Source organism: Pongo abelii, chromosome 16, assembly GCF_028885655.2.
Source record: "Pongo abelii isolate AG06213 chromosome 16, NHGRI_mPonAbe1-v2.0_pri, whole genome shotgun sequence".
NCBI classification, from domain to species: domain Eukaryota; kingdom Metazoa; phylum Chordata; class Mammalia; order Primates; family Hominidae; genus Pongo; species Pongo abelii.
The window spans coordinates 62,265,666-62,279,044 of record NC_072001.2 but is presented as its reverse complement, the minus strand read 5'-3'; the positions used below and the strand labels follow the sequence as shown (position 1 = coordinate 62,279,044).

General features: G+C 43.2%; 2 protein-coding genes across 2 annotated transcripts in view; one reads left to right on the top strand and one right to left on the bottom strand.

The window, feature by feature from the left end:
• The window catches only part of MYO1E (myosin IE), a 233,980-nt gene that overhangs the window by 158,882 nt on the left and 61,719 nt on the right, over nt 1-13,379 (top strand). Inside the window, exons 15-17 of the mRNA XM_024232358.3 lie at nt 3,162-3,247; nt 6,232-6,313; nt 13,039-13,145. Of these exons, the coding sequence (XP_024088126.1) occupies nt 3,162-3,247; nt 6,232-6,313; nt 13,039-13,145 (275 nt within the window). The remainder of the gene's footprint in view (nt 1-3,161; nt 3,248-6,231; nt 6,314-13,038; nt 13,146-13,379) is intronic.
• On the bottom strand, nt 35-1,802 carry LDHAL6B (lactate dehydrogenase A like 6B). The gene has a single exon (XM_002825504.4). The coding sequence runs from the start codon at nt 1,683-1,685 to the stop codon at nt 540-542; it is 1,146 nt and encodes a 381-aa protein (XP_002825550.1). The 5' UTR covers nt 1,686-1,802; the 3' UTR covers nt 35-539.

Genomic DNA, 13,379 nt, shown 5'->3' with positions numbered 1-13,379 from the left:
GTTTCTCATGAAGCAAATCATATGGCTCGCCGTATTTTATTCATTCAACAAACAATTTATTAACTATCAAAGGAAGCAAAACAAAAGATTGTATATACTACTGCATTTTTTGTATGTACATACTTTTATTTTTACATTGTAGAAGAGGCTACTACTTTTTTACAGCGTATAAATGAACATAGGTATAAACCAGCAAGAATGAAAGAAATAGCATATATCTAATGAAAAGAGTCAGAATTTCTAGAACACAATAAATACCTACATGCTACTTTTTGGGAACCAAATGCCAACTACATATATATATAACATGGCAAGTGCTGCTACATCAGAGGTACCAAAAATACTTAGGAATTGTAAAAAAGTATCGTCCAGCACGTGGATGCTCAATAAAAGAGCTAGAGGACTAAATAAATAGGAAAGTCACTCTACCTACTTTCCTGTTTCCATCTTTTAGGAATTCAAGTTTATTCAAAATTTCGTTATATAATCCTGTATCTATGATCTCTTCAATAATTTCAGAATGGTAGTTTTAGACAACTTTAAAGCTTAAGCTCCTTCTGAATTTCCCAAAGTGTTTTTGCACTTTTTTTCAGATGGGCCTCTTCTTCAGGGGTCAGCTTTATCTTTATAAGGTTGGTAATACCATTCTCTCCCAGGATACAAGGAATACTGAGGAATACTTCTTCATCTATTCCATAGAGGCCCTTAATTATGGTGGAAACTGGATGTATTCTCCTAAGATTCTTCAAAATACTTTCTGTTAAATCAGCCACAGATAGGCCAATGGCCCAAGAAGTATAACCTTTCATTTTAATAATCTCATAGGCAGTAGCAATCACTTCTTTGTGGACATTTTTCCATTGCTCAGGATCTTTATCAGTTCCTATATCAGAGTTCAGATCCTTCAAAGGGACACCAGCTATGTTCACTCCACTCCACACAGGAACACTTGAGTCTCCATGCTCTCCAAGGATCCATCCATGGCAGCTTTCAGAATGGATACCAAGCTTTTGTCCAATCAAGAAACGAAAACGAGCAGTATCCAGATTACAGCCGCTTCCAATAATACGGTTTTTGGGAAATGCACTCAACTTCCAAGCTACATAGGTTAAGATATCCACTGGATTGGAAACAATAATCAATTTGCAGTGGGGGCTGTACTGGACAATACTGGAAATCATTAACTTGAAGATGGCCACATTTCGCTGGACTAAATTAAGGCGCGTTTCTCCCTTTTCTTGGCGTGCACCTGCTGTGATAATCACTAGGTTGGAGTTCGCTGTGACAAAGTAATCTTTACTACAAACAATATTTGGCATTTTCGTGAAAGGGCTACCATGTTGAAGATCCACTGTCTCACCCTTCAGTTTGTCTTCATCAAGATCCACAAGGGCAAGTTCATCACTCAAGCCTTTTAATAAGATGCTGATAGCGCAGGCCATGCCCACAGATCCAGTTCCTATGATGGAGACCTTACTGTGATGAACGGGCTCCTCGGAAGTGAAACGCTCAATAAGCTCACTCTTCACAGTCGCCATCTTGCTCACGGGGGTGAAGAGCCAGGCGCCCTTGAGCGGGATGCGCGCTGCTTGACGGGGACACAGGGCCGTCCCCAGGCATAGGAAATTCGCTCCCACCGAGCTCACTCTCTGGCTGGCCCGCACAGCAGGCACAGTCCAACTCATGGCTGCTCACTCAAGAAGTGGAGAGAGAATGGAAAAAAGCTGCTGATCCTAACGTTAAGACGTCAAGAGAGCCGTTGGCAGGACCTTCAGCACTCTACGGCGGGTGCGCGTGACCCGCCCCCTGGCCCTCTACTGCGGCTGCGCGGGCCTTGCCAGCGTCTCCGACGTGTGCTTTCCGTGGGTGCTCAGACTAAGGCAGTGAAGGGCTGCTTCTCTAGCAAGTGATTTCTGGAGTTAGTTTTACGAAGAGTATTATCAATAGTTGACATGCTTAAGAGGCTAACCCAGATCCCTGGAATTACTAGTTTTTTATTTTTAGTATGAATGCCGAGGAAACATGCTTCTCTTAACTACAGATGAAAATAAGTTACGTTTTCTGAACCGTGACCCTGCCAGGAAGGATAGGGCTCTGTGCTTTGCTTACTGGTGGCTGCCTGCACCATGTCCCAGTGTCCCAGAATTGGGCTCCTGCTTTCTGGTCTATGGCGCTGGAGGTCTATTTTGAAAGAATCCCACTGCCTTGGTGCCAGTCCTCGCCAGGACCCACACTGGGACAGTCAGCTGGGGCTTGAGCAGGGTAGGGGCTGGCTGGGAGTCACTCCAGCACTAAATCTCGCCATACTATTGCATATTTTTGGAACATGAATCACCCTGCTACATATATTAGCTGCTGAAGAAATGGATTTTCATCTTGCCTCTTGCTGGAATCACAGACTGGCATTCCTTGTCTCCGCACGCCTACTGGTAGTATAAATCAAGGCCCAGAGTTCACTTTTGGTGTTTGTTCTTATAAAACTCATGAGTATTGGGTGCCTACTGGGTGCCAGGCTGTGTGGGGCTGCTCATGATAAAAGAGTTAAGTTGAGTTCATGGTCTTAGGGACTTCCTGGTGCTATGGAAATCCCCTGGTCTCATCCATCATCCCAGCTGATCTCTTGTTAAACAGAGTATCTGAGCATGAGTTTCTGGCCAGATTGGTGCAAATTTGATACCACTTCTGGGAGAAACTGCAAAGCCTCAGATGACATGGCTCATTGCAGTGAATTACTGAGCATGAGGGGCTTCACTTTTGCTCTGCCTTAGCTAAAATTTAGGAAAAGTATTGAGTTTGTCACTTAGACACCCCTGTGGATCCACTGAAGAAGGGGTATGGGGCCTTGAGAGCTGGAGTTCTGATTATGGATCAGCTGGGCCAACCGGGCAGCCAGATACTCATCAGCATCTGCAGGCCTTCCCAACTAAGTCAGCTAACAAGTAAGACATGCACAGCCTTCCTGTGACAGTGCACAATGAAGTCTCAAATGCAACATCTGGAAATCCACATGTTGTGGTGAGGGTAGCCATGCCAGCTTGGGTTTTTTGTTTGGTGAAATTAGATTTTTTGTTCAATAAATGATTTTGTTCAATGAATTACATTTTGTTCAATGAAATTACATTTTGTTCAATGAAATTCGATTTCTTTCCATTCTTGGCCAGGTATCCTATGACATGGATGGCTTTTGTGAAAGGAACCGGGATGTGCTTTTTATGGATCTCATCGAGCTTATGCAGAGCAGTGAGCTGTAAGTATGTTTTGCCATAGCTGACAGGGGATATAGGTTTGATGAAATTTTCAATATGAAAACAAACTTATGAGCTGGGTGTGGTGGTGTGTTCCTATAGTCCCAGCTACTCGGGAGGCTAAGGCAGGAGGATCACTTGATCTAGGAGTTTGAGGCTGCAGTGAGCTGTGATCACTCCTATCAATAGCCACTGCCCTCCAACCAGGCAACATAGGAACACTGTGTCTCTAATAAAGAAAAAAACAAAAACAAAACAAAACACCTGTGATGTTTAGTGGTTAGCATTTTGTTCCTTCATGCTATTGGGTCTGAATCATCATTAATCTATTTAGTTTCTCAAAATAGCTTTCTTTTCTCTATATCAGTCTCTCCCTTTTATGTCCCTAACACTTCATGCCCCCAAATTCCAAGTGCCATCTACAGGTCCTTCAGGGCCTCAGGCTTTCTACCTTTCAATACTATTATCAGGGAGAAATGAGCCCACTGGCTTTGGATTGGGATGGCCATTGCTGACTATTTAAGAGTGGAACAGTCTGGTTCTATGATACTTTGCCCTTGAACTCTTCTTCATGGTCATTGAATTTTTAAAGATAGTTAATGGCTTAGCAAGACCCACATTAACCAGAGTCCCTGAAGTACTTAAGAAATGGCTTGAGAACTCTGGGAGGGACAACTAAAGAAGGAGTGACTAAGAGATCCATTTTAACTCCCAAGACCCTGTTTCAGCTGTAGGGGTAGAAGAGTGGGGGTATCCCCTTGCACGCCGCTAGAACTTTCAAGACCACCTCTGCCTTCCTCCCGTCTTCCCGGAAAAGGTTCTCAAGATCCTGGATAACACATAAGAAGATGTAATTTACATGAGCAAGTCCATGCTTGCAAGGCAAGGCCCATGCCAGATCTTACAATTTCTAGAGCTTCTTTCAAGTAAGAGCTGCCCTTTTGCTCTCTATTACTTAAGCTGTCACAATAGCAAGGCCAGCTTCTCTAATCAACAGTAGTGAGCCTGATAATTTCCTATTAAAGGCCTGACTGCAATGAAAGCAAAGCAAGAGTTTCCTTTTCAGGCCCTGGTCAGCTGTTCTGCTCCATTTAACTGTCTCCCTGTAGCTCCCTGCCTCTCCTCACCCTCTGCTGTCCATCCCTGCCCTTCCTTGCAGTCACACCACCATTTCTGAGATTTTGCATTTCTTTTTATTCAAAACATACAAAATCAATTTGTTCTTCTCTGAGATGGTTAGGTAAGCCACAAGTCCTGGCTTGTGGGTTTTAAGGCAGTCAGGTGCAGACTTGCTTCCAGAGATTGTTTTTAAAAAATTATTAAAATTCCTGCCAAGTTTAAGAGCTATTATTGCTTCCACATAAACTGCTGTTATATGGACATGGCCTATTATTTTGTAAACACATTTGATGTCAAAATCTGTAGTTGTATCTGGTCAAGTTAAAAGTAGATTGCTGGGGAGACTTCCTGGAAAATTCAAGATGCCCAAAAAGTCATTGAGGAGGAAGTGAGTTTGAGTTTGAATGTCAGATTGCTAATTTACATGGATCCCGTCATTCACCCAGTCAGCAAATACATATTATGGACCAACTGTGCACCATGCTATGCTTCAGACACCAGGGACACTAAGATGAGTAAGGCATTGTCCCTGCCCCGTTGCTAGTGAGGCAGATGTATAAACACATGCAGCTCAAATAGCAGTACTAATGAAAATAGCTTCAGGCCGGGCGCAGTGGCTCATGCCTGTAATCACAGCACTTTGGGAGGCCAAGGTGGGTGGATCACGAGGTCAAGAGATCGAGACCACTCTGGCCAACATGGTAAAACCCCGTCTCTACTAACAATACAAAAATTAGCTGTGTGTGGTGGCACGCACTTGTAGTCCTAGCTACTCAGGAGGCTGAGACAGGAGAATCACTTGAACCTGGGAGGCAGAGGTTGCAGTGAACCAAGACCGCACCACTGCACTCCAGCCTGGCGACAGAGTGAGACTCCATCTCAAAAAAAAAAAAGTATGTTCAGCCGGCAGAGCACTAGTGATTTGTTACTGCTCCACTTAAAATTGCTCATACTCAAAAGCAGTTTGTCAGGGTTTTCTGTGTAGAGCTGGGAACTGTGTGCTACTGGCATCTGGTGAGCAGAGACCATGGATGCTGCTAAATATCCCACAATATGTAGAAGAGGCGCCCTCCTCGGCCCCCAACAAAGAATTATTCAGCCGCAGATACCAATGGTGCCCAGACTCAGAAACTCTGCTCTAGAGCAAAGCAGCATCTGCACTGAATCCAGACATTTCATATAATTCCCTGAGCTCTGGTCTATCTTGCTTGTCTTAACAAACACATGCTGGCCAGGCACAGTGCCTCACGCCTGTAGTCCCAACACTTCAGGAGGCTGAGGCAGGATCACCTCTTGAATCCAGTTGTTTGAGACCAGCCTGGGAAACATGGCGAAACCCCATCTCTAAAGAAAATACAAGAATTAGCTGGACGTGGTGGCGCCTGCCTATATATATTCCCAGCTACTCAGGAGGTGGAGGTGGGAAGATGGCTTGAGCCTGGGAGGTCGAGGCTGCAGTGAGCCATGATTGAACCCCTGTGCTCCAACCTGGGCAGTAGAGCGAGACCCTGTCTCAAAAACAAAACAAAAACCTAAAATCCCCTACTGACCTCCCTCTGTTATGTTCTGTCAAGATATACCTCAATTCCTGTAACTAGGAACATTGGAAAGGCAACGTTTTAAAATTTATTTTGCAGTCTTTGATTCCAAATTGCTTATATCTTAGAATTCTTTCCCTTCATGTCTCTTGTCCATTGTTCATTTCCCCAAGTCACATCTTGATGGCCCGCGCTGTGAGTCAGATGGCTTTTCTGTAGCCAAGGTTATGTGCCTGGGGACGTCCCTTCACCCCATCCTCTAAAAAGGCAGGCTTTCAGCCCCAAAGGTACTTACAGATTGTTAATTCATTCTCTTTCTCCTTTTCCAGGCCTTTCATAAAGTCTTTATTTCCAGAAAATCTGCAGGCTGACAAGAAAGGGCGCCCAACTACTGCCGGAAGCAAAATAAAGGTTAGTTCTCTTTTAGGAAGTTTATAGATTCTTATAAGGGCTAGGGCTTTCTAGGAGTAAGGAACTGCACCCCTGGGCCAGGATGAGGTCAGTGAGACTTGAGGAGATGGTTACAGAAGATGCCCAGAAGTAACATCGCTGCTTGTTACAAGGTTCCAGGATGCAAGCTGAATTTGACTTGGCTGTACCGAAACCTTAAATGGATATTAAGTACCTCATAGCTTAATAGTCAGCAGATGATAATCAGCTACTTTCTAAGAGGAATGGCTTTAAACAGAATCTGGAAGAATTTATGTTAAACTATCAGAGAAACTTTGTGGTTCGGAGCCATGTTTTGGATATTGATGACAGTTTTCCAGGCCAGGCCCAAAAACCTGCCAGTTATGGAACGTTACTTGCCGGAAATTCTACTTGGTCTTTTAGGGGCAATTTATGCATCCCTCCTCACTGGGTCCTACAGGCCTCTCCTTGCTGTGAATTGAAGACACATCTAGCCACATGGTGTCTCAAAGTCTGAAGGAAATCTTACAGTGTTTCTCAGGAATTAGGCAGGGTTCTGTGGTACCTGTGCCATTACACTGAATTAAGAGTTTACGCTTAATTACACTGAATTAAGAATTTGTAGGCTGGGTGCGGTAGCTCACGCCTGTAATCCCAGCACTTTGGGAGGCTGAGGGGGGTGGATCATCTGAGGTCAGGAGTTCAAGACCAGCCTGACCAACATGGAGAAACCCTGTCTCTACTAAAAATACAAAATTAGCCAGGTGTGGTGGCACATGACTGTAATCCCAGCTACTCAGGAGGCTGAGGCAGGAGAATCACTTGAACCCGGGAGGCAGAGGTTGCAGTGAGCCAAGACTGCGCCATTGCACTCCAGGCTGGGCAACAAGAGTAAAACTCCATCTCAAAAAAAAAAAAAAAATCTCTGTCAGCCAGATGTAGTGGCTTCGGCCTGTAATCCCAACACTTTTGGAGGCCGAGGAGGGAGGATTACTTGACCCCAGGAGCTCGAGACCAACCTGTGTGATATAATGAGAACCCCATTTCTACTAAAAATAAAAATTAGGTGTAGTGGCTCACATCTATGCTCTCAGCTACTTGGGAGGCTGAGGCAGGAGGATCACTGTAGTCAAAGAAGTCAAAGCTGCAGTGAGCCATGATTGCTCCAGCCTGGGGGACAGAATGAGACCCTGTCTCCAAAAAAAAAAAAAAAATAGGTTTTGTCATTGTGTCACACACAATCATGTAACTCTAAGAAATACTCACTAAGCTATTTTTAAAAATCATACTGGTTAAGAATAATTTTTTTTTTTAAATTATACCAGCTAAATACTTCCTCAGTTTTATAATCAAAGGAATGGTTGAGTGACAGCAGGGCTTTGAGTTTGCTCGCCTGTGTTCGAATCTCAGCTCTGGCTTTTCCTCGCTGTGTGCTTGCCAAGGTGTTACTTACACTCTCAGTGCCCTCACCGCTTCCCTGTAAAATGGAGATATTAGTGTCTATCTTAGGAGATGACTGTGATGATTCAGCTTCATAATTCATTAGAAGCATGTAACGCAGTGCCTGAGGCATACTGAACACAAGATGTATATATATGCTCTGACTACATTCTTCCCCATTAGCCCCCTTCCTGTATCGCCGTTGTTGGTCTCTGCTTATTGTTATTTTTTTCTTTTTTGTAAAGTTGGCGTCTCACAATGTCACCCAGGCTGGTCTTGAACTCCTGGGCTCAAGCGATCCTCCCACCTCAAACTCCCAAAATGCTAGGATTACAGGCGCAAGCCACCGAGGCCAGCCTGGGCTTTCAGCTGTAGGGTAGAGCCCTCTGAGTGTCAAGAACATCATGTTGAAAGAACTAGAGAAATTTAGTAGCCCCAGGACAGTCACTGGATTAGGCTCACTGGAGCAGATTGCTGAAGGCAGAAAACAGATGAAATTCTCATGAGGCCCAGATATTAATGTCTGCGTGAAGTTTCTGACTCATGCCTTTACTGCAAAGTCCTGGATAAGGATTAACTCTGGGCTGGAAAATCGAGTCATAAGACTGTCACATTCAGATCCAAGGGGCCCAGATCATCCAGGTTATGATGACTCATTTCCAAGTGGTCTGGATTATTGTCTATAAAAAGGAGAGCAAGGGTAGGGACACTTTTTTCCTGCTTGAAGACTTGTCCCCTTTCTTTCCTTTGTATGCTTGTCTGGTTGAAGGCTCAAAGTGCCACCATTGTGGGATGTTTCCAAAATGTTAAGGTTTACAAGTCTCAGACCCTTGTCTAGGGAGGTCAAGCTGAAGTCAGCCAGTTTACCTAAAGAGAGTACAGCATGTTTTCCCACCTCCAGGCACACTCTCCTTGGTGGATGTTGTGACCTCTGTCTGCCTGGCTGTCTGCCTCCACGTAGGAATAAAAGTCTCTCCCAGTACCTCTTACAGATACATAGCCATGGCCCAATCTCTGATACATTCCATATCCACAGTATTTTGCAGACATCATTGTCATCTTAACGATGTCCCTGAGGCATAAGCATTTAAAAGGATTCTGAGTTCCTTGAAAGAAAAATTAAACTTGTGTTCAAGGTCATCGTAGTGTTATAGATTTCATTATATTCTAATTATTTAAAAATTTAAACTGATTTGTAGGATTTAACTAATAGAATATTCATTTGATGGGAACTCTTATCTTGATTATAAATAAAAGTATAAATATAATATTTAATAGCACTTGATTTTGAGGTTTTACTTAATTCGATATTGTTGTGTCTGGAAGGGACCAGTACAGGTTGAGCATCCCAAGTCCTGAAATGCTCCAACGAGTGTTTCCTCTGAGCATCATGTTGGTGCTCAAAAAGTTTCAAATTTTGGAGCATTTTGGATTTCAACTTTTCAGATTAGGGATACTCAACTATAAAGTATAATGCAGGCTGGGCACAGTGACTCATGGCTGTGATCCTAGCACTTTGGGAGACTGAGGTGGGTGGATCATTTGAGGTCAGTCTGGCCAACATGGTGAAACCCCATCTCTACTAAAAATACAAAAATTAGCTGGGCATGGTGGCAGGAGCCTGTAATCCCAGCCACTCAGGAGGCTGAGGCAGGAGAATTGCTTGAGCCCAGGAGGTGGAGGTTGCAGTGAGCCGAGATCATGCCATTGAACTCCGGCCTGGGCGACAGAGCGAGACTCCATCTCAAAAAATAAAATAAAGTATAATGACAATATTCCAAAATCTGAAAAAATCCAAAATCCGAAACACTTCCGGTCCCAAGCATTTCGGATAAGGGATACTCATCCCATATTTAAATTAGAGCCAAAGATTGATGCTACGGAGAAACAGAATCAAGCTCAGAGGTGGCAAAGGCAGACTGGCTACAGCTTTATCTGAGTGCAGCTGGAGCTATAAGGGACATGACAGGGGAAGTACAGGCATCATGCAGGTGATTGGATTGGTTGGGGTTTTTTTTGGTTTGTTTTTTTGTTTTTTTTCTTGAGATGGAGCCTTGCTCTGTCACCCAGGCTGAAGGGCAGTGATGCGATCTTGGCTCACTGCAGCCTCAGCCCCCCACGTGGTGGACTACAGGTGGCACCACCATGCCTGGCTAATTTTTTGGTAATTTTTTTAGTAGAGACGAGGTTTCACCATGTTGGCCAGGCTGGACTCGAACTCCTGACTTCAATTGATCCGCCTGCCTCAGCCTCCCAAAGTGCTGAGACTACAGGAGTGAGCCATTGCACCCGGCCTGATTGTTTGTTTTTTAATATCTATTTCAATCTCTAGATTAAATTAGAGGTCTTCTAGTTCAATCTACTTAGTTTACAGATAGAGAACTGAGGGCCAGTGAAATCTATTGATTAGTCATGTAGCTTGCAAATAAAAGTGCCAGGACCCACAGTCAGGCCTGCTGTCATCTCTGTTGAAGGTAGAATGAGGAGCTTTCACCCTAAGCCGTTTCTCACTGTGCTGTCTGTGTATTTTAACACCTGCTTCTGTTGAGCAAGTGCTGTTGGTACTTTTCTGTCCTAACTCAGGAACCCTTCTTGGCTGGAATCAGGATTAAATTCAGTTAATGCTTCACAACCACCTCAGCAGACGTCTTAAGTTGACCCAAGGCTGGGCACAGTGGCTCACGCCTGTAATCTCAGCACTCTGGGAGGCCAAGGGGGGGAGGATTGCTTGAGGCCAGGATTGGAGACCAGCCTGGGAAATATAGTGAGACCCCATCTCTACAAAAAATTTTTTTCAAAAATTAGCTGGGTGTGGTGGCATGTGCTTCCAGTCCCAGCTACACAGAGGGCTGAGGTGGAAGGATCACTTGAGCTTGGGAGGCCAAGGCTCCAGTGAGCTGTGATCATGCCACTCTACTCCAGCCTGGAGAACAGAGCAAGACCCTGTTACAAAAATTAAAAATAAGTAAATAAAGTCGACCCATAGCTATTGAAATGCAGGATAATTTTGATGGTTAAGATGTATTTCTATTTGCTGAAATTAATTATTCACAGCCTGTCTAATCCTACCTTCTGTCTAATCCTACCTCACCTTAGGCTTCTGTCTAATCCTACCTCACCCAGTTAATTCCTTTTATATCACACTAAATGATCCCATCTCTTTGTCAGCAAGGCAGGATAGCATTGTTGCCAAAGAACAGGCTTGGTAGCCCATGGACGTGGGTTCAAGCCTTACTTTTCTTGCATGCAGATTGTGTCATCTTGAGCAATACTTTGTTTCTTTAAGGCCCAGCTTTCTCATCTAAAAAACAGGAATAATATTAAATAGTAGCTACCTCTTCAGGTTGTTGTGAGGCATAAATGAGATAACCCATGTATCTAATCCACACTGCAAACTCAGTAAATGTTATCCGTCACTATTTTAGCTGGAGAGGACTATAGCAAGTGACTTATAAACTTAAGTTACACTTGCCTCTCTATGTTTTCTTATGCTGAGGTGAAAAAGAAGGAATGCTGTTAAATACTTAGGACAAAAGAGTTTGCAAAGTTATTCTGGGAAATTAAAAGTTGTAGGCTGGGCACAGTGGCTCACGCCTGTAATCCCAGCACTTTGAGAGGCCGAGGCGGGTGGATCACCTGAGGTCAGGAGTTCGAGACCAGCCTGACCAACATGGTGAAACCCTGTCTCTACTAAAATTACAAAAATTAGCTGGGCCTGGTGGCATACGCCTGTAGTCCCAGCTACTCGGGAGGTGGAGGCAGGAGAATCACTTGAACCCAGGAAGCAGAGGTTGCAATGAGGAGAGATCACACCACTGCACTCAAGCCTGGGCCTCAGAGTGAGACTCCATCTCAAAAAAAAAAAAAAAGTTGTAATTAAATACAAAACTAAAATCTAAAAATGAAGTTTAAAAAATTAAGAATTTGGGGATTTTAAGAAAAAAAAACTGTGTTATATTCAACTCTGCAGTCCCTCTCCGGCTCCACCTGATGTGTTGCAAAAATCATCAAATTTGTTCTCAAGTGCAATCTACATCATCAAAGAACATAAGAGGCAATTTACTTTTTCATCATAGGACTTTGCTTTGATCATGCAACCTCTGCAGCCGTCTGTCCTCAATTTCAAGCATCGCAAAGAATGCTATTTCCTGCACATCTAAACAGAGAACTTAATTCACCAATGAATATCTTGCTTTGAATATACTCAATAGTTTTTCTCAAGGGTTTCAGATTTCCCAAACCCATGAAAACAGAAAAGTCGTAATTGAGAGAGGGTTGTCTCTTGCAAGCAAATGTCTTCTTCTGACTTTGTAATGGTTTTCTGGCTTTGGAGGTCCCTTTCGGCTTTTTTTCTTTTAGAGGTTTTCTCTCTTCAGGCTGCTTTGCTTGGAAGTGGAGTTTGCATGTGTGCCACATACTTGGACCCACAGGGTGTGCTCAGCTGTGGGGTGGGAATGCTGATGTGAGCGCTACTCCTGTTTCTTCAAACAAAGTTTGAGATTCTCAGGGTTTAAAATACTTCATAAGCAATTTCAGCTTTATGTGGCTTTTTCTGCTTGAATCCAGTTCTACTTTGAGTACCCATTGCACAGGCATGAATAGAAGGTTTTATATAGAATATTCTAGATTAGCAAAGAAGTAAGTTAGCAGCCACAGATAAAGTGTTCAGACTCCACAGGTTTTTAAATGGACATATTGAGGAAGAAACTGAATGAAATGGCTTATCAAAAGTTTGTAATTTCTCAGATTTTTATGAATCTCCCATTCTTTAACTGTGAATTTTCATCACTTTAGCAAAGTGATTCTACATTCATTGGATTGCCAGAAAAGAGAATGTAGGGAATTTGATGATTTATCCTTACAAATAATTTTGGGGGAAAAAAAGCTAATAAGAACAATATATCTTCAAAGGCCCTCTATCAGTATAAAATGAACTGAGTTTGTTAACTGACATGCTTCACTGTACCACATGAAAATCATTTTGCATGTGAAGATTTATTGGGATTTTTGTTTTTTGTTGTTGTTCTGTTTTATTAACTGTACTAAAAATGCCTAGTTGCTTTTGAAGATTGAATTTCAAACCCATTTAAGAGTGATAAAATGATCATAAAAGTCAGCAAAGCTTTCGGAAAGTTTAGTAGACCTGACTTATGCTTAACGAGCAAATTGTCATGAAGATTAATTCCTAGCTATATATTTCTACAATAGAGTTTTACAAGTCTCCTTTGAAATTTGGTCTTCTTTAGAGAAAGTTCCATGATTCTGATACTGTTCTTCCTTTCTAGAAACAAGCCAATGACCTTGTGAGCACCCTGATGAAATGTACACCCCACTACATTCGCTGCATCAAGCCAAACGAAACCAAGAAGCCCAGAGACTGGGAGGAAAGCAGGTATGGGGGGAAATCGGCTTAGGTGGGGCCGGGACCTTTTTCCCTCTGCTCAAGGTGAGCCATCCTCCATCACAGGCAGGAGCAGTGTCAGTTGCCCGCACGTGGCTTTGTCATGCCCTTGCGTCTTAACTTTTTCAGGACAAAAGCTATATACTGTTTCCCCTCTGTGTCATTTCCTAAAATGTTAGCAGCGCCATTCATTTCAGCATTAGCAGTTTATAATGTTGATCTTGG